We start from the raw sequence: 21,869 nt of genomic DNA, 5'->3' as shown, positions 1-21,869 counted from the left end.
AAGTGTTATTTCGTGTGCCTCTGCTTAAACCTGCAGAAATTCACATCTGAACATAAACAACATTCAGTATTTCCTAAGGTGGTTGTTTCTTGCCCTTTATTTTCTAGGTGAAGAAGCTAATTACTGGATTCTGAGATTTTGAGTCATATTTTTGTCTTCCTCACATAAAATAGATTAAAATTGCATTATAAACACACAAGCTTTTTCTTTAAAACAAATGCACTATATTATGGAGCTTTCCATGAAAAGAAACCAGTAAAGAGAAGAATGTTTAATAGTCATCTATATTTTTCAGACACATTTGAGTTCACATGCACACTTTTTTATGGTCAGGTAGTACCAGCAGTGGAAGTGATCTTATTTCAAGGAAAAATTAAAAATTGGGAATTGAATAAAGCTGGGTTACCATTAAGAAGATATTTCAGTATAAATATTTCAACTTACACAGCAAGGTATGTATGAAACCAGAAGAGAAAAACAGTTAGTTTCTTAGACTAATTTTCTTCTTTGTGGAATCTCAAGTCTGTTTGGAAAAAATGGGAAGATGATGCTGTTTTGGGAAATGCTGCCCTTGTGTTCTTTGTCTAGGTAAGGAAGATCTGCGGGAAGGTGGTGCTAAGATGTTGTATGAAGACTTCCAGAGGGAGAAGGAGCCACCACGCCAGGGCCTGAGTTTGGATTTAGACACGGCTCACATCTTCTGTCAGTGGCAATGCTGTCTCCAGATGGGGATGTATCTCAATCAGCTGCTGTCCACTCCTTTCCCAGAGCCAGACCTAACTCGGTAAGCACCATGGAAAACTTTAGTTCAGATGATAACACACAGTGAATAAATAGTCTTATTCATATTTAAAACAAATCGTTACTTTAAAACATCTATGTAATTGATCTTGAATCACTGTTATATCTGAAGAGCTGGAAACAGGAAAAATATTATTTCTATATTCCTGAGGAATGTTTCCACAATAAATTCATTTTTTAAAAAATCAGGAGAAAGGGGGCAGTTGTTGCTAGGCTATAACTCATTTCTTTACTTCCTTCAAGTGGGTTTTTAAAGTATTACTTTATAGAGGCCTTTTCTGATCTACCTACTGAAATATCACTCTCTATTCCCAGTACTCTAATCTTGCTACTCTGCTGCATTATTTTTATTCCATTTCTTACCACGTACTCATTTATTAATTATATGCTCACTCATTTGAATATTTATTAAATGCCTACTCTGTGCTATAGTGAACAACAATAACAAAATCCTCTCGTGCAGCTTTTATTCTAGTGAAATGACTATTAGACATTATCTAGCATTACTGTCTTGCAACACAAATATGAAGAAGTTGAACCTCTACACCAGGGAGTGATTATTATGTTTGACCCTGGAGTTTAAGCTGAGGAAGACAGAAATGAGAGCTGCAAGGACCCTTGAACAAGGGACAGGATCAGTGGATTGGGTATTTTACGAATTATCCATATAAGAGATGCCAGAAGGACAGATGATGAAAAGGTGATGGATAGAAAATGAAGTATTATAGGTTGTATGTTTTCTTTATCTCTTTCTATCCAAATATAAGCTGTGTGAAGGCAGAGACTTGAGTATTACTGTACAAGCAGCAAGTCCAGACATTCCTCTTAATAATGCTTTTGGCAGGAAGGACTGTTCTTTCATTGCAGCAAAGTCAAGGCTTTTTAAACACTGATTTTACATTGGTTAAACGATGTGTTGGCACTGATTGCTAAGGCACGAGATGATCAGCTCTGCTTCATATGTACTAAATTTAGGTATTCTAGGGAATCCATCTTGTTTTCATTTTAGTCAAAGTGAATGATCTTGCAAATAATGCCAGTATAGTTTTCTAGTAGTTAAACAAACTGTTTGGTTTATCAACATCTTAAATTCCTTTTCTTTGAAGATTAAAGAAGCCTACTCCACTTGAGGCTAGTTGTAAAACCAGTAAGCATCATTTAATTTGATAATTTAGTCATCAGGCAAAAAGTAATCGTATTAATTGTTCAGATTCTTCCAACAAGGAACAGATTATTTTAATAATTTTATAGGAATGACTGCTCAGTGTTCAGATAAATTCATTGAAGCAATGTTAAGTAAAGTTGTCCTGCTGCATTGAACACTTTTTTCTCACTAAAACCACGTTTTTTTTTCTCTCACTGAAGACTATACAATGGAAGCCTCGTGCATGGACTGTGCCGACGACTGCTAGCATCAACTTCCATAGAAGGCCTCCTGAGCACGTGTCCTGAGGCTAAGCAACTTTATGAACATCTGTTTAATGCCACAAGGTCATATGCTCCAACTGAATTATTCCTACCAAAGGGTAAATCAAATACAAGGAAAAAAAGGCAGAAGAAAAAGGGTACACATTGGTCAAGTAACAGTGGGGGAACCACCTCAGATGCTGGGGGCTGGTACAAGGGGAGCAATCGCTTTGGCCTGTTAATGGTGGAAAACTTGGAGGAACACATTGAGGCCTCTGAGCCCGAATAAGCTCCATCTTCATCAAACTAGATGTATAATTCTTACTGAAATTTTTCTTAGTCTTCCTTACATTAATAATTTTTAAAATTTGGATTCCAAGGTATTTTGTATACTATTTTTAATAAATACAATGATTTAAGAAATTTCTGTGTAAATGAAAGTTATTTGTATTTCTCATGTTCCATTTCAGTAAATTATTTTATAAACATTAAATTGCAACTTCTTAGCCAGCTGTGTTTACAAAAGAGAAGCTCCACTTCAGTTACTTCCTATAAATCGAAACTAGTAATGATTTCAAAAATTTTTTTTCAATAGTTTATTATTTTAGCATGAAAACTGGGCTCACAAAGAGAAAAGGAGGGCACCAGATAGAAGAAATAACTTAGTAAATGAGGCCACACAAGGTTGACAAGCCTTTAGATACACCCCAAGTGTTAAAGTGAAGATGCCACTGCAATGGCCTCAGCAACATAAAAGCATTCTGGGTTGCTGGATCTGGAGGGGGAGGTAGCAAGAAGAAATGAAAATATCAGATACATAAGGCAAAAGTGGATTTTAGGTCCTCTTTTAATATTACAGGTTTTGAAAAATAATAATCATACCGAACTTTTTAAGATTTAGGCATGCAACCCACAACCTCATACATGCTAGGGAAGTGCTCCACCCTTGAGCTATAATAGCTCTCTGATCCTTGTCAGCATTTTTTCAATGGAAAAAACTAGAATGAAAAATATCAGATACACACATTAGATGGTTGTAAAAAATGTCTTACTGTAGTCAAAATTTAAGTTCAAAAGGCACTTTTCTAGAAAATACAAGGTACTAAAATTGCAAAGGCCAGTTGTAAAGGTGCTGGCCAACAATTCCAAATAACATAAAAACAAGTAAGTGGAATGAATACTTTTGGGTAAGATCTGAAAAGTATATTCTGACCTTCATTTATTCACATTAACTATATTCTTCCTTCTTCTTCATTCTCCCATTGGTATATTCCATCAGTAATCATCCAAACATGCTTGAAGCTGTGCCACTTTGAACAGGCCTTTGTCCAGTTCTTACCATCTGATAAACAATTTTATACACTTTTCTAGAAATACCGTATTTTGAGGAGTAACAGTACCATCCAGTGTTACACACATACCTTGCAAGTGTTGACTGGCTTAGTCATTTACAAAATGCAAAAATACAATGTCATTAGCTCCTAATGTTCGGCCCTAAAAACTGATTTGTTTCAAATAGTTCTTGAAATAAGATTTTTAAAAAAATTATTTGTGAGAATGCATAGGACTCCTTAAAGGTTTTTTATGTTTTCAAAAGGATAATTATTCCTATCTCTTAAGCCTGGTCTGGAAATCCTCCTGTAGTTTAACCTCTCTTCCCTTGTGATTGGTGTCTTCTTATTGGAGCAATCAGTCTGCACCCAATAGATCACTTTATAAAATACTGCTATTGTGTTGTCTTCCAGAGCTTAAAGAAAATGACTTTTGACGGCCAGGTACTATGCCCTTATTCTTTGGTGAACCCCCTTAGAAAGTCCTGTGCCGGGAGTGTGACCTCTTACCTAGTACATATAGGAGCATATAGAAGTTATACACGGTAGATAAATGGAATGTCTTTTCCTTCCTTGTTTGTAAAAGCAAATCAGTTACTAAGTCTGTTACCCTACCTACAAAATAAGAATTGTACTATTTCATTATTATCTCTATATAAAGTAACTTGTTACTTATAAGTACCTGTGTACTTTACAGTGCCTGGTACTAAAATGTGATAAAACATGCCTGGCACTAAAACATGCCATGAATGGCCGTTACTGTGATATCTATACATGAAAATCAAGAGCAAAGCAAGGAATCTGGGAAGAAATGAGAGAGATGTGCCACAGAAAGAGCAAAACTAGTAGCAACGGTTTTCAAAGCTAAAGGTAAAATTCTGCAAATACAAAGGACAGTAAGACTATACAGTATGGCTGAGAGAAGGCTAAGAATGTGACAGTATTACAGCAAACTAAGCAGACGTCACACTGAAGCCACAGAGGGAAGAATGGAGAATAGCCAAGAGAATGTGCATCGATGAGCACACTCAACATGAGAAAATAATGAAAAAACACAAGGAATTGTCCCTATGTGAATAATGGTCCTCCAGCTTTTCTGTTTTTAAGGAATTTTCTATAGTGATTTTTAAACTCAATTCCAAAGAGCTTTGGACATGTTTAAAAACAGCAAATATTACTGCCACTTCTTGGGAATTTCATCGTCCTGCAACTAGGGTTATATCCTGGCCCTACTCATCCTGAGGCAGCCAAACAATTTTTTCCCTTAGTGCAGTCATCAGCTATCACTGGAGGCTGCCCTGACCACATGCTGTTTGGCTGCTGGCATATCATGAACCTAGAGGAGCATCTGTAAGGCAATTACCACCAAGACCGAGAGGAAGAACTGCACTTCCTTTAAGGGATAAACAGTTGCTATTTTTGGACCCCAGCATGGTAGTCTCATATTTTCAATGAAAGGAATGTAGGGTGCTTTGTAATTAGCTCTAAATGTTTCTGATGCATTGAATTATAACACCTAAAAGTGCTTTTGCATCTTGTGCCAATTTAGAATTATTTCTGTTGGAGCAATGAATTAAAAACATGCTTGCTTTCTCAATTTAAGCAACAGGTTTTGAACCATAGAAGGCAAACTGCTTTTGACTTCTTTCCAGATGTCTGAATGGTGTTAAAATTCAAGTCCATCCAACTGCAAACATTCTGAGATGAGACCCTCCTGCTAAGAAGTGTAAAATTCAAAGGCATGACCAAACCAGGCCATATACCCGTGTGCTAAAATGGGAGAAAGCGATGAATGAGACAATAGCTGAAGTGTTTTCCAGTTGGTTTTACTGGATTGTTTTCAGGGAGAGAAATCAACTTTCAAAGGAACACATGCAATGCACATACAATCTCTCGTTTTTACTAGTCCTAACACTACCATGTATTTGGTTGAAGTAAGTCTTTCTCTTGATATATATATTTAAGAAATAATTTTTCTATTACCATTTAGGAGATACACAGAGATTTCTGTGTACAATATAACCTATTACTATCACGATGAGGGAACACCTAGCAATGCCTCTGGAGAAAAAGTAGCTGATTATAAATTATTACCTAAATACACTTAAACAACTCAGAATTTTCATTTGAAACAATTAAAATGTACCAATATTGGATTTGTGATAATTTATAGAATTATTTGACTCTGACAAAACTATGCCATCACATAAGCTAAAATACAAGATTAGAAAAACTTTTCAGCTAGTTTTTTCATATTAGTACTTTTTAGAGAATTAACTAAAGTGCCAATACTTCCATCTAGAAAAATATAGCCACTGACTGCTCTTCTCCTAGTTTCCTGCCTGGTTCCTATAATAACACATTTTAGGGGAATAAATCAGGGGATACTGACATGCAAAGAGGAAGGAGGTTTTGTCATGTCTCAGTGTTTTGCTATCACACATAGAATAACTTATTATATAATGGAGAAAGGGTAATGAAATTGTGGATTAATCTACATGTCAGATGAACTTAATCTGAAAGATGTGGAAACTTTAGTAAATATGTATTAATATTGCTTAAAAGTGAGGCATTGTAAATATATCAATGAGATTATAAATTACTGCTAAAAGTGCTATAGTATGTAATTATATATATAATACATATATATTAGCACCATGTTTTCAATTCCTATTCCATTGTTATTCATTTGTGTAGGACAGGACATAGGGAAGTAGAGGAACTGGGGATTCTTCTATAGGTTGTTAGGTTAATAAAAACCTTTTAGGCACTTAAGTGGAGACATGTGTTTATCTGTTAGATAGTTTAATAACATGTGGAGCATAAGGAAAACATCTGGATCTTTGGGTACTGAGATAATGAAAGTTTCCTCTTCTACTCCTCAATTTACAGATGTCCTCAATGAGAATTCTTTACTATTTTAAAGAAATGTATATTAACAGCTGAAAACTTTGGGAAGGAGAGCATCAAGAGACCTTAATTCCAATATTTCTTTGCCTTGCCTTAAGAAAGGTAAAAATCAAAGGAAAGATGAGACTATGGCATTGAAATATGAGAACAGTGACTTCACAAACCCTTGTTTCAAATTAAGTTTACTACAGGCTTTCTAGCACTCACTTAGGCAAACTGTTTTATAAAACACAAACTAAAGAAATTAACCCTGTTACAACCATAATCTGTTTTGTAAATCAGGAAGTCATGGAAAAGTAGCAATGGACTGTAACAAGAATTCACTGAGAGATACTGTCATAAATTTACCTTAGAAATATGGTATTACGAAAACACATTTTAGTTTAAAATGTTCTGTGAAAAATGAGAGTATATTTTTTTCCCTAAAATTGTGTTAGGATATTTTAGCTTTATTATTATTAAATTTTGTCTTCTCTAAGCAGTATACTTTAGCTCACTGAAATTAAGCCTGTTTCTGAGAAGCCTCCACTTCTCTTGTACATCTAAGGTAGGAGGAAGTAGAAAAACCAGACGTGGATGAGTAACAGGAAGGAGAGGACACGAAAGAAGAAGAAAGGGAGGGAAATTAGGAACACAATTCAGATGGAACAGCATATCACAGCACTCCACCCACTAAGAACAAGCTGCAGCCTTGATGATGAGTGGGACAGATCACAGCTGGTTATGTCCTCTCTATTGATGTTCTGAGACAATCTCCACAAAGGAAGCCTGATACAGCAGACAACTGACATCAAATCTGCTATCAAGTGTATCTGTTGCAAAGGGAACATCCTATTGGTAGACTAGAGGGTAGGGAAAAATGATGTCACTTCCTTTCTAATCCAGTGAATGCACTGTACAGATTTGTTTTCATTTTCTTGAACATCAAAATGAGTAGGCAAATTTTTCTATAAAGGACTAGATAGTAAATAGGCTTTGGGGGCCAAATGTTCTCTATTACAACTACTCACTTTTACTGTTAAATCAACTTATACAGCTCAGTTCCAGTAAAACTTTATTTACAAAATCAGGCAGCATGCAAATCTGTCCTACATGGCATCATTTGTCAGTACCTAAACTAAACAGTTCTATGTGGTGTGTTGAGGGGGAATTCAAATAAAACTGTTTCCCTAACTTTGAACACCTCTTCCTAATTCATTGGCTATCTAGAACTGTTCCATGTAGAAAGACCCTTGTAAAATCTAATGTGATCCTATTATTCAATCATATAATTAAATATAAGAAGATGAATGAATGGTAATATACTAATATATAACATTCTAAAATTTCTCTAATAGTACCTAAGTGTAAAGTTTGTCATGTCTTTCCTATGAGGCATATACTGTCTATACAGTCACCTATTTAGTTCAAGCTTGCTATATGTTGCTCCAAAGATTAAAAAAAAATTTTTTTTTGCTTGTTTTTTAAGACAGGGTCTTCACTATGTAAAATCCAGGTTGTCTTGAACTCACTACGTAGCTCAGACTGGCTGCAAACTATTAGCACTCCTCCTGCCCCAGCCTCCTTTCTGAATGCTAGGATTGCAGGGATGCAACCCACACTTGGCCTGACATAGTGTTTTGTCAGACTTGCCACACCAACCTGTTTCATGTTATACCTGTAAGACGATGCCTTGACAGAAAAAAACAGATGGTCAAGACAAAGTATTTTCTTTATGACCATAAGATGGCACCAAATTGCCACTTCTCAACTAAAGCGCACTTCAACAAAGTTATCACAGGAAGAATAGATAAGTTTTTAATATGGCTCAACAGATTAGTATTTTTCAAAACTGTTAAATAGCACACTTTAATTCAAAAGCTAAAAATATAAGAGCCTAAAAATGGATCCCTGTTTGCCCCATTTCTGGCGATGAATGCTCATAACACTGTGAAATATAGTTTCTACTCAAAGTGTTAATACAACAAAATTACATTAGAAACAATGCTGACAGCGCAACCGTGCGTTAAGGAAATTCTGTGAGGTCTATGTGCCAGGGAGCCAGCACAGAAACATGGGCCAGAAAGGGTCTATGTCTGTTTGACTGGAATTGAGCAAAGAGGAATAAGAAAAGGAAAGCTACTCCCCAAGGCAAGTGTTCAAATAAAGGCCACCGACATTACATCACACACATTAATTGTATACACAGTAACACTGACAAGTTCACAGTAAAAAAGAATTTCTAGAAATCAAAAGTACTGACTGTTTTCACTTTTCTCCCCAAACTTCAACACTTAAATTTATCTTATATGAATATGAAGAGAAAATTACATTCAATTTATATCTAACTTTATCAAAAATGTGGCTTATACTTCAATGTTCTCAAAAAAAGCTATAATCTTTATGTTCAAACTTACAGACATATCTGCTCTTAATAGTATTCACAAGGCATTGTACTACTACTACTACTACTGCTTACTGCCATTACTACACACATACACACATATGCCCCTACTTGTTTTGAGCAATCAGGAAAGGCCATCTTCTTTGACATTTAGCTGGGCTTTGAAATACAGGTAAAAATTATAATTGCCAAAATTAAGGCAAAAGGGAAAGAATTTCACGTTTAATAAATACTGTTCCAAAAAGATCTAGAAGTGGATTGTGCTAAAACATTTACATGGGATATGAGGCTGGAAAGGTCTAAAGAATTATGAATAAAATGGAAAACAACAAAAACCATTGTTTTCTACTCTCCTGCCACAATGTCTTGTTCAGATCAAGTAGCTATTTTCTAATGATAATACTGTTCACTAACTGCACAACAGATAAGCAGTTCATACATGTATTGTAGTCACCTCACAGGGGTCTCACTGCAAAGAAGTGTGCTACCAGTGATGTGTTTCTCTCTTGACAGCCTTAGAAACAGACTTATTTTGAGAGGTCTGTAACAAAGGAGCTTACAATGTTCTTATCATTTACCCCTGCATTTAAAATTTATACAACTGTGTGCTGAATAATATAAACTTTAAAAAAAACTGTCAAAGCTAAATTTACTCTAAATTACTCTTTATTTTTAGTCAAAAACAAAACCACAAAAAAAAGCAGCTTGTAAATGGGAAGTTTTCACATTCATTGATAACTACTCAGCCATGCTTTAACTGATTCTGTGCTATAGAAACCTCATCTATCATGTCCAGAGGGAAATGTCAAGGACACCATGAACTTCACATTACAGATGAGCTTGTGTCCATCTCACTACAGCCTGCTCAGCTTAAGTTATTTTCCTATTAACAGTTCTACTGTTCAAGTCAAAGGCCAGAAACCTGTATGTTCTGCATTCTCCTCTACTGCCCAGTCAAGGCAATGCTATCTCTTAGAAGATAAATGTCATACCTTCCTTTCCACACCAAGCTTTCTTGACCCCGCTACCATTCAAGCTTTCACAATTTTCTTATTTCCTCAACCCTGCATATTACACCTCTAGCTTTAAGGAACCAAACTCGTAGTTTTCCTATGCTCCTTTTCAGTTCTCCTAACACATTGTGAAAGCTGTGCTACTGGGTTGGAATGTCTTGCTGTTCCATAGCTGGAGGATTCTAATTTAAGGCTTGATTCAGATGTCACTAGTTTTAGGAAATTTCTTTGACAATCTCCTCTCACAAAGTTATTATCCCCCTTTAGCTACTGTAGCATTTTGGACAGTTTTACTACTACACTGAATGTATTTCACACTGGTCTCCAGAATTAAGACAGAACTTTATAAAGGCAAGGTACTAATAAATGTTACGCATTATCAAAAATAACCAAGTGTGACAACCAAAAGTTAAAATGCAAGATGGTAAAATAAAAGTCAGCATCATTCCAAGTGCTAACTGAGCTCAAGGAAGGTTAACTATCAGGATAATCTGTTTTTCCAGTCATATGTCAGTTATGATTAATATTTGTCCATATATTTTAGTAAGCAAATTAGCTATTTGGATTTTAAGAGCATAGTCTTCAAGGGAAAATTCTAGTGAAATGTATTTTGTGTTCATTTAATGTATAAGCATTTTTAAAATAAATGTGTAAAGATCACTATTAATTTTCTTGAAACAGCTTAAGTCTTATACCACCTGCTATCCCTATCCATAAGTTTCTAAAGGCAGGGATGCCTTCAGTTTTCTATTCATAAAACACTCTGGCACTAGATAAATGTTTAATGAAAAGATAATTCATCCATCTAACTTCTTGGGAGAATCATATATGGAAGTAATATGTATGTGAATTGCCAAGTGACAGAGGCAGAAAGCAGGGTGACAAAGTTCTTAAGTATGATGTTTATTGTCTGTTACTGATTTATTTCAGTGAGAGACTACTGTTAAGTATGACAAATACTTTACTTAAGTAATATAAGAAAGAGATCAAAATTTAAAGCAGTTTCAGAAAGATTAAGATTGTAACAGATGCATCATGGATAGGTATATAAGGAAAACACACCTCTTATTCTTGTAAGAGAAGTTGATGCCATTAAAGCAAGCCTGGATCTTGAAGGAGGAAATGTTCTGGGTTCTATGGTTTCCTTTTCATCTCATCTCTGGGTCATGTGATGTCCATCAACATGTTTGGCCTTGTTTGTATGGGCCACTTTTAATCATTTGAGAATTGTACCTAATTGGTGATTTATTTCAAGTTCCTCTATTTTCTCTGATGTTTAGCTACTATGGATTCAAATAACATCATGAAATAGTCCATAAGGATAAAAACTCAAATGTATTATTAAGGACTCTAGCAAGCTATAAAAGGGGATAAAGATTTAAAATTTAAATAGTAGTACATTTAAATCATCTGACACATTCCAATTTGTATTAATATACTATGGAAAACTAAAACCTAAATCTTACTGTACATTTTACTTGTTTTTAAATCAAGGAATTTCTGTATATTTAACATACATAGATAATTTTAATGCTAACAGTACTAACTGGAATGTTAATAAAAGTTGTGAAAAGAAACTTTTATTTTTGTAGTTCAAAAACCAAATGAAAAAGACACATTTGTCCCATATGATTTACATTCTGAACATAGATCAAAACAAAAACTATGATGTGCATTTAATTCATATTTCAAGTTCTTGGAACAGAGAATTAAAAAATTACAAAATTTCAGTAAGAGATATAAAATAATTACAGAAAAAGCTGACAAGACAATGGCTTCCATGTTCTGTCTAATGTGATAGAACAATGTACATTTGACTATTTAACCTGAAAGAGTGAAAAATAAAGTGCTGATGTCTCAGTTCCTTACACTCATGTCTACAGTAAGGATTCAAATAATAGGTATTCTCCTTATCAATGACAGTATTTAAGTGCTAACACCTGCTATTTCATGAAAACTTAAGAATGCTTTATTCTGATAGTTTATGAAATAAACTAACTTCAAGAAAAATTAAATCTGTAGAAATCTGAGACCCATTTCTGTATTGAGAGACAGGGAGGGAAAAAGAGGGAAAGAAAGAGAGAGAAATATGTAATAGGAGAATAGATTTCTAATTTTGAATTTCTGACCCAAATTTGCTACACAGTCAAAACAAATTACCTCATCAAGCTTTTATAAAAACCAACAGCATTTCACAAAGAAATTCTATTTCTTTAGCATGCACACTAAAACCAAAGGAAAGTAAAGAAAGAAGGTGGAAGCAGAAGGGACAGACTCAGGGTGGCCCCATTATAGGCCCAAGCAGCTGCCAAGGAGACATAAGGAGAACAAGGCCACTTCTGACAGGGTCCCCAAGTGTTCCCTGACTCCTACATCATCTGTCTGGGTTTGGAGCTTTTTCATTCTTTTAGTAATTAAACCTTCCTAAGAAATATGCTTTAAAATACACAAACAAAACAGTAAAAATAATAAAATTCTGTTATTGAGTTTAAATACTTAGATCTACAAAGAATAAGATATTTGACAAAGTATGTATTTGTATTTAATTCAAAAAGGAGACATGACATGTTATAAATTTCATCCCAATCTTAAATGTCTTTGACTCTATGACTATTAAAGTACACGCTGTTGCTCTAACTAAAATGTACTTGGTATCCCTGTAATAATTTTGTTAGACCAAAGACTCATACCTTAAAAAAAATATTAACCATTTACATTTACTAAGAAAAGCAAATGTTTACTTCAAATTGTAGTATATGTTTTTCAATCACAAAAAGAAAGAAAAGAACAGTGCTCTGACAGTGGTCACATCCTGTACAAAAAAAAAAAAAAAAAAAAAAAAAAAAAAAAAAAAAATACATGAAATACAAAACTGGTAGCACAAGGGATCCAAACTGCTTACATTGCAAGAGAACGGAAATACAGTAGTTGAAATATGGCACTCTTGGGAATCAACTTCTAAACCAAACAGAATGCCTTTGAAATGATTAGATTTATTTGTGTATTAGTAAGAAAGCCCCACCACCATAAATAGTACAATATTTAAAAATAAAAAAAATATTTATATCTATCTAAGATAGACAGTGTATTTATTGTATGTTAGACCTCTTTAAGTGCAGAAGGTGGTTCAGGTTTTGCCTTTTTTTTTTCAATTAAGTAACTGCCATATGCTTTATAAAGTTCCACTCAATCCCAAAAGCCAATTGAAATCAAGGAATATGTTATCAAAGTTGCATAATTTCATTTGGGACTGCCAGCAAGTTAAAGTCTAAAATCAAGTCTTTAACATAAATGTTCATTTTTAATCAATGAAAAGTTAAAAAGTTCTCAAATCTTCATTATCCTCTTGAACTTGCCCTTCTAAATGATCCTCAGACTGCAATTCCTAGTTTGAAAATAAAAGAATGCAATATGCATCATACTTCAAGAAAAGATGGTGATGTCGAACTAACAGGCTTCTGGATCTTTTCCCTGCTCCTTTCAACCTTCTTTATAATTTCTGCCACTATGCAAACTGAAGAGGTGAGACCCAAAAGAAACAACAGATCTGCAAAAGAAAATAAGCTGGGTTTTACAATTCTTTGAAATTTATAGCAGCAAAGTGTAACTACTTACATTCCTACAAAAAAACAAAACAAAACAAAAAATAGAAGCTCAAAGGTATTAAATAGTTTATCCAAAGTCACAATGCTAAGAAAAGCAGCAGCCAGAACTAGAACCCACATCCTAGGATCATTTTCCTTGGAACATAAACTCATGTGGCTAGCTTTTAATATTAATAAAACAAAAAAAGTTTTCTATTAAATAGATCACACATCTCTTTTTAAAAGTACTATTCACAAAGTAGTATCAAATGATTGAAAATGATTATCTGAAGACTAAAAATGCTGTATCAGTATGTCCTACTTCAAAGCCTATAAGACTAAATCATTACAAGGTATCCATAGTGTATCTTTTTTTTTTTTTTCCTAGTACCAGGGATCAAACTTGGGACCTTGTGCTTACAAGGCAGGTGGCGGAGCCACTGAGCTAAATTCCCCGGCCCTATCCATAGTCTCTCAATTCTCATTAGTTAGAAAACTGCAACTGTCTCCTTAAAACTATTGTTTTTAAAAAGAAAGAGCTTAAATATATAATTAAAAATTTTAAATTAAACTAGCTCAATTTTAAAGTAAATACAAAGCCAAAAAATTAGTGAGGCTATTATCTAAATACCCAGATTAATTTAAAAATTTAAGAACTTCTGGGCATGGTGCTGTATACCTTTAATCCGAGCACTCAGAGGCTGAGGCAGGATTGTTGCAAGTTCAAGGCCAACCTGAACTACATAAGCAGATCTTGTCTCAACAACAAAATAAATCTAAGAATTAAGGATAGGATTAACATCAACTACATTGTTCTTCACACACAAATAGGAAAGGTAATTTTTAAGTGTACAATATTATACATTTAATGCACAGTGTTTGAAAAAATATGTAATTTCCACAGAAAGTTGATAAAACTATGCTTTCAGAGTCCAACTGATATTTTATGAAATGAGAGAATTTAGAGTAACAGGAATAATGAAATATTAGCTACCTAAATAGTATAATATAAAATAAGTGCAATTTGGTTTTCAGTGAAGTTAAATCTAGCCCTGAATCATCCAAGATCCTGTAACTTCTTAATAAAAGTATCAAAAGGTTATAAAACACAATTATTATCCAACAAATTTTGTTTGCTGTTATTTCAAAATCAGCAAGTATGACTTTAAAACAATTTATAAAAAAAGAAAAAAAGTTAAAACCCCACAATTAGGAGAATGACTTCCCTGAACGTCCCTCAATGAAAAAATAAAGCATATTCTTTTTTTCAGGTCGCATGGGTTACTTAGTTACCCTACGTTTATATTAGAATAAACACATTAGAAACTAAAGCTTCTAAAATATATAAAGATAGCATTCTCTTTACCCAGTATACTCAAGCTCTCAGTCTGAAAAACCTTCTGAAGTGGAGGAAAATAAATAACTAGTAATTGTCCCATGATGGATCCAAGAACTGCATAGCAAAACATTTTATTACTGCAGAGTCCAATCTCAAACACAGACTTGGTCTGTTGGCAAAGCAAAGAGTACAATTATTCTTTAAGCACAGAAATAACTTCTTACATTATTATTCTTGATTTCAATTTTTTAACAAATATTATCATGTGCCACTGAATTCTACAGTGTCAAAACCATAAAATTATCTTACTTTTAACTACTATCTTGAAATAATTCAGAGGGAATAAGAGTAAATTTTAAAGCAACTTTTACCAAGAAAAGGCTTGCTAATGTGTTAGATTCCACAGAAAGGCCCTAAGATATTAAGATACTTTATTTATTTTTTGCTAATTTTTCTGTCCACTCTTTAAGGTAGATAATGTGTCCTTTCTTGAAGAATAGACCTAAATATTTACCAAAAAGAGAAAAAATTTCACAAAACAGAAACAATACAGCTCCTAATGATAACTGACTAAACCTGAAAAGTTCAAGTACAGTAAATGGTAATAAATGTAATTGAGTCATAAAGTGCTTTAAAATTAAAAGTTGTGCCTTCAGTAACACTAGTTATCAACAGCAATATGCTCTGAAATAATACTACTAAATTCCAGATGATGATAATCTATCAAAACAGTTTTAGACCAAGAAGCACCAACACTTTAAATTACAAGGGAAGAAAACACCCTTAACTTTGATATACTGACAGGTTTCATGGAGAACAGCACTTTTTTCTAAAAGCAGTCTAATCCCATCCTAACAAAGCCCACAAGGCTTGTCCTACGTCCAGATAATGTTAACCTGAACCTATCTTACAGGCTACAGATGATAAGAGAATGGAATAAAGATCAGACAATATTGGAGAATTAGCTCAGCAGTTCAGTGGCCTGCCTTGCAAGCACAAGGACCCAAGTTCAATCCCTGCTACCAAAAAAAAACCAAGAAAAATCTCTTAAAAAAAAAAAAAAAAAAGTTAATAAAAATTAGGGCCAGGGATTTAGCTCAGCGGTTTGGTGGCCTGCCTTGCAAGCGCAAAGACCCAGGTTCAATCCCCGATACCAAAAAAAAAAAAAAAACAAATAAAGTCAAGATCAGACAATATCACCTATGATTTACTTTAATCTTTGAGTCAAAGGTAAAGCTGATCTACCCAAATAAGGTCACCGTTACTGTTGACCAATGACACATGTTTGCAAGAAAGCTATGTCTGGGACTGTCATCTATAGCTACAAACCCCAATCACAACTAAAAACCTGTAATGCTTGCCTATGTACTGTTAGAAAGTGCTCTACATATTTCGATAATTAAATGAGACCAACAAAGCATACCTGAGATCTGGAACTCAGTGCATTAAACATATCAAAAAACACAAAGCATGTGAAGGTCATCGTAGTGTCTCTAGGTGTTATTACATTGTCTCGCAGCTGTCAAAAGGAAAAAAAAAATCCCTCTCAGTGGCTGAATTAAATGCTGTTAAAATGTTAATATTTTTCTTCCATTACAATGAAATAGCTTTAGTCTGAAATAAAATATACAAGCTACCTAAATTTCCCAATAAGTCACACAATGAACAACTGTAGTATACATAATGAAATGTAAAAATTCTTATGAACTATATCTGAATATTAAAACACTATTAACAATAAAGTAGCCATGTAAGAATATTAACAATAAAGTAGCCATGTAAGAATTGAGATTTTTTTCCTAACTATTCACATTTTCATATATTAATTTTTGTTATATGTGATAATTCTCTGCATATTTAAACAACTTTAAACCACAAATCAACAATTCTATCAGCAATCCTATCTTAAAATCCTGTATCATATTTTCACTCAGAGCTTTTTTAACTTTCCAGTCTCCTGTGTAACATATACTATAGCCGTTCATCCAATGACTATACCTCACGCCAGAAGACAAACAAAGTCCCACAAACAATGATTATTGATGAAACAAGTATTTTAAGTATCAAATTTTTAGTCAAAATGCTGTCCTTCCAGTTGCGAGGAGGTTTACGAATGACATCTTTGTCCACTGGTTCTACTCCAAGGCTTTAAAAAAAACAGAAATATGAATTGTGTTAAACTTTGGATTTGTTACTTTCACAACCTAACTTCAATTATCCAAGGAAAATAAATCTTTTCTTATGAAAACAAAATGTTTAATCATGAAACTTTGGCTATGACTACTCAGAATGAACTACTGTTAGGCACGATGGATGTGCCTATTAGAGAAAGAGAGAAAAGCCACTGATTTTGTCACTGTTTCTCTCCTCTTTTAGACTTATTTGCACAATTTGATAGGCAATTAATGGTCAACTTTAAGAGAAAACTTCAATTTGATTTGGATATAAATTTACTTCAAATACATGACCTACCAACTGATCTTCGAGATATCCTTCATACAAAGAGGTTCTGACTTCCAGAATTTTTTACAATGGTCAAAAAAAAAAAAAAAAAAAAAAAAAAAAAAAAGTATCATTCAACTACCCCATTACTACAAAATATAATAGACACTCAGGTCCTTCAATACTTTCTAAATATTTAAACATTTCTAAACTTGATAATATAATCTAGGTAATAATGCTAAACTCAAGAGTTTTCTCTATTACATCCAAATTTTAGAAATAAAAAACTTATATCCTAAGGACAGAGAGGGACTGCACCTACTCCCTGATCTGTTCTCAACCAAAAGCTAGGCATGTAACACAGTATAATGGCTCATATCTGCACTGCATGAATGAACACTCAAGAGAATAATACACACACTCAAGAGAATAAATAATACACACATATTACACAATTTTTAACAAATGTCCTGCTGCAATATTTTTCAACACTGTCCATAATAAAGTTTTAAAACTTATCAGGGTTCATATCTTCCTTGTCTCACCAGTTCATGCATGAAAAATCTTACCTCTGAGCTGGGGGTCCATCCATAATAATATTGATCCACAAAATCTGCATTGCATTGAGGGGATTAGGAAAGTTCATTAATGTAGCCAATGATATTAAAGTTAATGCTGCTATGCTCCTGTTGAAAAAGAAAGTCATTTAAAAATCTGCTAGCATAATAAATTTCCTATTGATCCTATGGTAACATTTTTGGAGCACTTAAAAGTCACATGTTACTTCTGTGCTTTTATTTTATTTTTTTAATTTATTTTTTTGGTACCAGGGATCGAACTCGGGCCCTTGCACTTGCAAGGCAGGTGTCGAAACCACTAAGCTAAATCCCTAGCCCCACTACGTGCTTTTAAAAGGAAACCTATGATCCAAGTAACCAATGTTTCAATCACATGAATATTTTAAAGGTCAGAATATTTTAACAAAAGATTTTCAAGATTACCAATAGCAAAGAGAGAAAATGCTGCAATCTATATAACAATATTCAATTGTTTTTTGATGATAGAAAACCTGTTCTATTTTTTGGAAAGGGATACCAAGAATAATACTGAGATGTGACTCATCCTCCTCTGAAGATTTCAGAAGCTACTAAATAAATCCCAAAAGTTATACAGTCTCTCAGTATGCACAGGGTTAGTTCCAGGGCTCCCCTAAAACACCATATTTCCAGCTGCTTACATAAAATGCCACATTATTTGTATATAAATATCCTCTTTTATACTCTAAGTCATCCCTAGGTTATTTATAATAACTAACATAATGTAAATGTTGCATAAATAGTTGGAAATACTATATTGGTTCAGGAATAAAGTTCATACTTGTTCATTCAGTACACATGCACTTTTTTTCCAAATATTTTCAATCAACAGTTGAACCCACAGATGTGGAATCTACAGATATAGAGGGCTGCCTATATATTTTGATACCGAAATAGACAAGTTACTTATCACATTTAGAATCTGCTTTCATGTCACTTTTTTAACCCCACAATACTATACATTGTCTTTTTGGAAAATTTACTAATAAAGAACTCTCACTTTCTACATTCTGCTAAAGCTATACTTTACAGAACTTATCTACAAGACCCATAATGACAAACTTCTTGCAAACTTACGTGCTCAGTTGAAACCTAACAAAATTTTTAATGTTGTTATAAATCCCTTTACCCTCTTCAATTGCTGACCTGAAATTTAAAAAAAAAAAGGATAAAGTAAGAAAATATCACATACACATAACTAAAACAATTTTTAATTCTTATTCTTAAAAAGATATCTGAACGTTATTATCACCTACTGTCTCCACAAAAGATAACACTATACTTCAGCGGGGAGGGGAATGGGGTTGGCCTGGTGATTGATCCAGAGTCTTGTGCATGCTAAGCCAATCTTCTACCACATAAACCACTACAACTACAAGGTCTGGGAATTTAGCTCAGTGGTTCTGACACCTGCCTCACAAGCGTAAGGTCCTGAGTTCAATACCCAGCACACCCCCTGCACCAAAAAACAAAACAAAACAAAAAACTACCACCATATCTGCTTTTCAAATTTTATTTTTTGAGACAGGATCTCACTAAATTGCCAATGTTGGGTCCTAACTTGCAATCCTCTTATCTAAGCTTCTTGAGTAGTTGGTATTACAGGCATGACTCACCATAAGCTCCTTCTTTAACCCTCAAAGCTCATTTTACTTACTTTAATTATTGTATCTCACAAATTAAACAGCAATGAGATATATAAGAATTATGGAATTTAAGCTACCTATTGCTCCTATATACAATTAGATAATATGATGAGTAAAGAATGATTTATATCAATTCTATCATTTGCTGAATACAGGAAAATATTTATTTTCAAACAACTTCTTCCTCCCTTCCAAGAATTTTATACAATTCTAAGAATGGAGAAGGGAAAAGGTATGAATGTGAACTTGATGATTTTTCTTACTATATGGTCATGCACATTATGATAACCTGAACTTAACTAACATCAAGTCCCTCAATGAAGGGTCACTATTAACTATCATACTAGAGACAAAAAAAATGTGACATCAGCTGGCACTTAGTAAACATTTCTTCAATGAACAGCCCTGCTATGTATTACATTGGTTCCATCCATACAAGTTATATTCTTCAGAACTACATATAAGCTATAAAACAAGATTAATTAATCTAGAAACATGGCTTCATTGAACCATGTGTTTAAATACAACTGACTCTTTTTCAGTTGAATTATTGGGGCATAAAATTCAGGAAAGGACAGGAGAAGAATCTCTGATATGCATTCTCTGCAACAAAACTTACATTATGGTTTGGAAGTCATCATCTACCAGGATCATGTCTGCTGCCTCCTTGCAAACATCTGTGCCAGTCTGTCCCATTGCAACTCCAATGTCTGCAGCCTTCAGAGCAACTGCATCATTTACTCCATCTCCTGTCATGGCTACAACTGCCCCGTTCTTCTGTAGAGACTGAAGTTAAGACAGAGAAAAGGGTGGAGAGAGAAGTTCTGATAAAAATCTTGCTTCCACACCAATAATGGGATTAAAAAAATGTCCTCATTTGTTCACATAATTAAGGTAACTCATTTTTCAATAAACTTCCACATAAGGAGCTCTCTCTCCACTACCACTCCTGGGCAATGAAACCAAGTAGGTAAGTACATAACCACTGAGCTAGACCCTCACCCTTTTTATTTTTTGAGATGGGGTCTCACTAAACTGTCCAGACTGGAACACTCCTACCTTAGCCTCCCACATACTTAGGATTAGGTGTATACCACTACACCTGGCATAAAGAGATTATAACAAGATAAAGCTTAGAAAAAGTTGCTACTAATATTCTCATTCATGCAAAGTGTATTTCTGAAGTCTGATACACAGCTGACTATACAATAATTCTCAACCAGGGCACTTTGAACAGTATTGTGAGACATTTTTTATTATCTTAGCTTGGGAGATGCCACTAGGAATTGGGGACCAAGAATGTGGCTACATGCCTTGAATAATACACAGGACAACAAGAAGGAACTGTCTAGTCAAAAATGCCAATAGTGCCAAGACTGAGAAACTCTGAATTACACAATGGCTGGCTTTTGTAATTAATAACCTAAGCCCATTCATTATTGGACACTACCTCAGTTGCTGTAATACACAGTCATTGCTATGTAACTATGATCACTCTACTCATGTCTATGGTAATGCTGATGTGAACAAACCTACTGTGTTGCTGACTGCATAAAAATACAGCTCATATCATTATGTACAATCTCATGACAAGAAATGATTACAACTGGTTTAGGTCTTTGCTGTAGTTTTACCATTATTTTAGCGTATACTCCTACTTACTATGAAAGTTTACCATAAACAGTAATGCTGTGTCACAGCAGCAGCAACCTCACACATCTTATGTTTAGACACCTCTCAATTACATCAAGAAGCCACATGGAGTGACTGACAAATACCACCAAGGTTAAGTACAGGCACAATGCTCACACAATGAAACAAAAAAAACCTAATGAACTGGGTGTGGGTGTGGTGCACACCTATAATCTGAGAACTCAGGAGATGGGGCAGGAAGTTTGAGGCCAGTCTTGGCAACATAGTGAATTCGAGGCCAGCCTGAACAACATAGCAAGACTTTATCTCAAGCAAAGAACAAAATAAAATATCACCTAACAAACATACACCTGCTATTAAACAACAAATGGCTATATTTGACTAATCTCAGTAATTATAGCCTTTTAAATATTGCTCACTCTCTCATTAATACCTTTTTTCTTGTTATTTGTTTCAAATTCATTATCATTATTCACACTGGGATGACTTAGCAATGGAACCCTATCAGAACATACTTCTACACTAACTTTAAAAGTCATTTCATACTCAACTTATTTCACTTTCAAATACACACATTGTGTAAATACCATATAGTTTCTCTGGTATGATAAACTAAAAGTATAAATAAGGGTCAAAATGTATAATTGATATTTTGTAATAGGGAGAAAAGGTCTAAAGGTATTGGGCAAATGGAGGGGTAGGGGAAGGGTAAAAAGGGAAGAGAAAAAAATAAGAGAAAAAGGAAAAAATGAAAACAAAGTCTT

General features: G+C 34.1%; 2 protein-coding genes across 2 annotated transcripts in view; one reads left to right on the top strand and one right to left on the bottom strand.

The window, feature by feature from the left end:
- Positions 1-266: 266 nt before the first annotated feature.
- The window catches only part of Atp2c1 (ATPase secretory pathway Ca2+ transporting 1), a 111,663-nt gene continuing 90,060 nt past the window's right edge, over positions 267-21,869 (bottom strand). The window contains exons 21-28 of the mRNA XM_019207661.2: positions 20,072-20,238; positions 18,884-18,952; positions 17,780-17,896; positions 16,767-16,914; positions 16,192-16,287; positions 14,796-14,937; positions 13,268-13,392; positions 267-776 (exon numbers count right to left, since the gene is read on the bottom strand). Of these exons, the coding sequence (XP_019063206.1) occupies positions 681-776; positions 13,268-13,392; positions 14,796-14,937; positions 16,192-16,287; positions 16,767-16,914; positions 17,780-17,896; positions 18,884-18,952; positions 20,072-20,238 (960 nt within the window). The 3' untranslated portion in view covers positions 267-680. The remainder of the gene's footprint in view (positions 777-13,267; positions 13,393-14,795; positions 14,938-16,191; positions 16,288-16,766; positions 16,915-17,779; positions 17,897-18,883; positions 18,953-20,071; positions 20,239-21,869) is intronic.
- LOC104863134 (protein asteroid homolog 1) lies at positions 1,362-2,573 on the top strand. Its single transcript, XM_019207663.2, has 2 exons — positions 1,362-1,501; positions 2,167-2,573. The coding sequence occupies exons 1-2, from the start codon at positions 1,476-1,478 to the stop codon at positions 2,495-2,497; spliced, it is 357 nt and encodes a 118-aa protein (XP_019063208.1). The 5' UTR covers positions 1,362-1,475; the 3' UTR covers positions 2,498-2,573.

This window comes from Fukomys damarensis, unplaced genomic scaffold (genome assembly GCF_012274545.1).
Source record: "Fukomys damarensis isolate Sample0158 unplaced genomic scaffold, DMR_v1.0_HiC HiC_scaffold_37, whole genome shotgun sequence".
Taxonomy (NCBI): Eukaryota; Metazoa; Chordata; class Mammalia; order Rodentia; family Bathyergidae; genus Fukomys; species Fukomys damarensis.
Note: the sequence above shows the minus strand (reverse complement) of the source record. Positions and strands in the feature narration are given on the sequence as shown.

Excerpts from the sequence above, each read along its gene's own strand:
- LOC104863134 (XM_019207663.2), top strand. The coding sequence starts at position 1,476 with ATGCCAGAAGGACAGATGATGAAAAG. Across the intron at positions 1,502-2,166 it reads GAAGGACAGATGATGAAAAG|ACTATACAATGGAAGCCTCG; the intron begins GTGATGGATAGA and ends CTCTCACTGAAG.